This window comes from Limulus polyphemus, unplaced genomic scaffold (assembly GCF_000517525.1).
Source record: "Limulus polyphemus unplaced genomic scaffold, Limulus_polyphemus-2.1.2 Scaffold651, whole genome shotgun sequence".
Classification (NCBI taxonomy): Eukaryota; Metazoa; Arthropoda; class Merostomata; order Xiphosura; family Limulidae; genus Limulus; species Limulus polyphemus.
The window spans coordinates 251,004-254,765 of record NW_013666261.1 but is presented as its reverse complement, the minus strand read 5'-3'; the positions used below and the strand labels follow the sequence as shown (position 1 = coordinate 254,765).

General features: G+C 31.7%; 1 protein-coding gene across 1 annotated transcript in view; it reads left to right on the top strand.

Annotated features, from left to right (window-relative positions):
• Positions 1-3,762, top strand: part of LOC106459713 (meiotic recombination protein SPO11-like) — a 21,545-nt gene that overhangs the window by 10,769 nt on the left and 7,014 nt on the right. Inside the window, exon 9 of the mRNA XM_022386237.1 lies at positions 1,602-1,678. Within this exon, the coding sequence (XP_022241945.1) occupies positions 1,602-1,678 (77 nt within the window). The remainder of the gene's footprint in view (positions 1-1,601; positions 1,679-3,762) is intronic.

Genomic DNA, 3,762 nt, shown 5'->3' with positions numbered 1-3,762 from the left:
ATATATTAGATGTTGTTATATAAGGAACATTTTTTTTCTGTGTGGTTTTTTCCCTAACTTCCCTCATCAAAAAGATGTGTGCTCGGGTTATCAGGTTGATTGTGTGTATATTCTGAATCCATTTTAGCATAAAAGTATAATCTGTATAGTGATGTTGCTAAGTAACATGACATGAAAGCCATTGTTAGAATGCATTGTTACCAAAATGCACTGGTTTTTCTATATATATTAGAAGTTGTTATATAAGGAATCATTTATTTTCTATGTGGTTTTTCGTTAGCTTACCTCACAAAAAGATGCACATGGATAAGTAATAATACGCAGTTGCATACCCTCAGGGTCCACTTAGTATAGGTGCAAAATTTCAGGTTTCTAAATTCTTTCATCTTAAAGCTATGGCGGTCACACATATACAGACACACATGTGTAAGGAACCACTTCTTTTCTATGTGATTTTTTGCTAGCTTGCCTCATAAAAAGATGCACACATGCATGCACGTCATCAAGTAATAATACCCAGGTGCACACCCTTAGGAACCACTTAGTATGGGTGCAAAATTTCAAGTTTTTGGGTCATTCCTCTTGAAGCTATGGTGGTCACATACACAGAGACACAAAGTGCACATGTGAGTGCCTGTCTGTCTATGTGATTTCTATTTGTCATATAAGGAACCACTTCTTCTCTGTGGTTTTCCGCTAGCTTGACTCATTAAAAAAAATGCACACATGCATGTATATAGGTAATACCCAGGCACACACTGTCAGTATGGTTGCAAAATTTCAGGTGTCTAGGTTCTTTCCCCTTGGAGCTATGGTGGTCACACTTCTTTTCTATGTTTTTTGCTAGCTTGCCTCATTAAAAAAATGTGCATTCATGGATGCACATATATAAGTAATAATACCCAGGTGCACACCCTCAAGGTCCACTTAGTATGGGTGTAAAATTTCAGGTTTCTAGGCTCTTTTCTCATGGAGATATGGTGGTCACACATACCCACAGACATGCCCTTTTAATATTATAGATGAATAGTAAATTGTATAACATGCTGGTAAACTCAAAATTAAATTGATGAAATTATTAGGATGTATGTATTCACAATTTCTGTTAAGAAGCAAGTTAAAATACGTTTTAGATTAAGAATATTATAGTGAAAAGTAAGCATTTTTGACTGTTTTTAAATGAACATTTACATGCTATGGTGTGAAGCGTGTAGGGATCTACATTAGGTGTCTCTCCATATATAAAAGAACACTTACTATCAAGAATACATCCAACACTGCAATCACTTATCAATAGTTTGTAACACTGATGCAAATTTTTATTATTTAGGTTTCCAGATGAACAATAATTCAGGATACATTATAAATCTCTTAATAGCTTTACACAAACCATCTCTGACCCATCAAAGTTCAGTTGCTTTGTTACTTAGAAATTGTAGTGCAATTGCACAAGTTTTTTTAGTGTGTTTATTATATTTGGCTTTATCACTAAAAAATAACAACATCTGATTGCAGTGCACTTAAATTGAAGTGAATAGATATGTTTGTTTTTACTTTTACTGATACAGTATTCATTTTAAACTAATTTTCTGTCTCTCCAGTCTTTAGCATATGATGTGCACAATCTAGCCACTCCCTCAATTCAATGGTTGGGGATTCATCCTACTGACATAGAAAGGTATGGACTTAGTCAAGTTTCTATAACTTGATTGAACATGTTAAAAGTATGGTTAATGCAATAAAGAATTAATTTTATCAATTTAAATTTTTAAAGAATCTGTTATGACTTCATTGGTTGAAGTTATAGCTCAGTAGATTTAAAGTTTATAGACAACTTTCATTTTTAAATATAGATACATACATGAATGAATCTAAGTTTCAAATGGACAGCAACTGCCTGTTGTAGAAAACTACAACTGTAGAATATGATGTTTCGAAAGTCTTCCACCTTTCGTCTGCCTAAACAACCTATCAAAGATTAGATACATACATTTATAATTGAAAAATTTCACACAAAGTATGTAAAAAATGCTGTTTAATATCTTCTTTTCATATGAAAGACATTAGCTATTTTTGACGTAACTTGACAAAATTCAAGATATTACATGAATATTTTTTACATTTACAAGTTTAAAAAATTTATAAGAATATCTTTCAAACTTATTTAAACTAGAAATATAATAGCTGACAAGTAAACTATGAATGATGCAATTACATTACTATTGTTAAGTTTAATGTATAATGATTATAATCAGTAAAAAAATGAATATATTAACCTTTTATATTCGATTCATATACTTGTGGGGATGTGAAAAGCACTTATTTTATAAACCCAGTGATTTTTGAATTTTTGTGTTGTGTGATGATTGCATGAAAAATGAATATATACAAAAGTATGCAGGATACATTTACCTCATTTGGAACAGTTGGTTAGTACAGCTTTAAAGATAAGAGAATACAATGTTATTGGTAGTTGGCTATTTATTATGATATTTTACTATTACTAAAATTTCTGAAATACTGGCAGAGAATGGGCTAATGTGACTCAAGAAAATTATGGTAAGAAGGGGGGGGGGGCAATAGGACAAACAAGAAGGGTCTCTAAATTATGCGAGTCAAAAATAAAGTTGATTCTAACACATTTACCTATGCCGAAAAAGCCCGTTGACAAGAGCAAATATTTTTAGCTGTATAAAAAAGAGGTCTTTATGATCCCTATTTTTTGTGTAGGATCATGGGAAGAATTCCAATGAATATTAACAGTATATCTCTTGCATCATGTCATTAGTGATTCCCTGAGTTCAAATCTCCATTATTCATCTTCTACACTATCAGATCATCTTCTGTGGTATTCAGGTACACTAATGTCATGGAGAAAGTTATAAATATCTGCAATGCAGCAATTTCTGGAAATTTTATGCAGAGAATAAAATGAACCCTGACAGCAAAGGAGAAACAAGTGAATACAAATGAACAAATAAAAATAATCTTTAAAGATTTATTTATGAAGAAAAAATAATTATGTTTTTTAAAAACTAAGTTTTTTTATTTTATTTTTAAAAAGCACTACTTTTTGCTAGTTTTTTTTAGCATCATCAAGTGAATATATTTAAGTAACAGAACAAAACCATCAAGTGATGCATTATTAACAGTGATACTACATTGCTGAGCAACAAAATAAAAGTAAGTCAAACACAATTGCTAAATAAGGAAAAAATTAAATGTAATTTTATACCTGAATACTGGTTAATGCTAGGTTTCTTAATGAAGAGAACTTCTTTGATTTTTATTGTACTTGTAATATTAGGTAATATCAAAGAAGTTTATGGAAATGTTTTGAACATTTGTAAGTGTCAACGATGGTTCAGCAAATTTCGTTCAGGTGACTTTAGCCTTAAAAACTGTGATGACAGGGGCCGACATGTTGGAATTGATATTGATGCTCTGAAGCTCTGAGGCAACACACTCATGAAATGTCTCTGAAATTGCATGTCTCTCATGAAATAATAAATAAACATCTAACGAATATGGGAAACTCCATAATAAAGGTTCTTGGGTGCCTCACGAACTATCCAATGATCATCATTTCCAACATGTGAACATTGCTTCGTCTCTTCTGGCGTGTAATGCGCATGAACCATTTTTGCACAGAACTGTCACTGGTGACGAAAAATGGATTCTCTATGTGAATATTAAATACCAAAAACAATGGCTCAGTACTAAACAAAAACCATTTCCGACTCAAAAACATGGATTCCATCT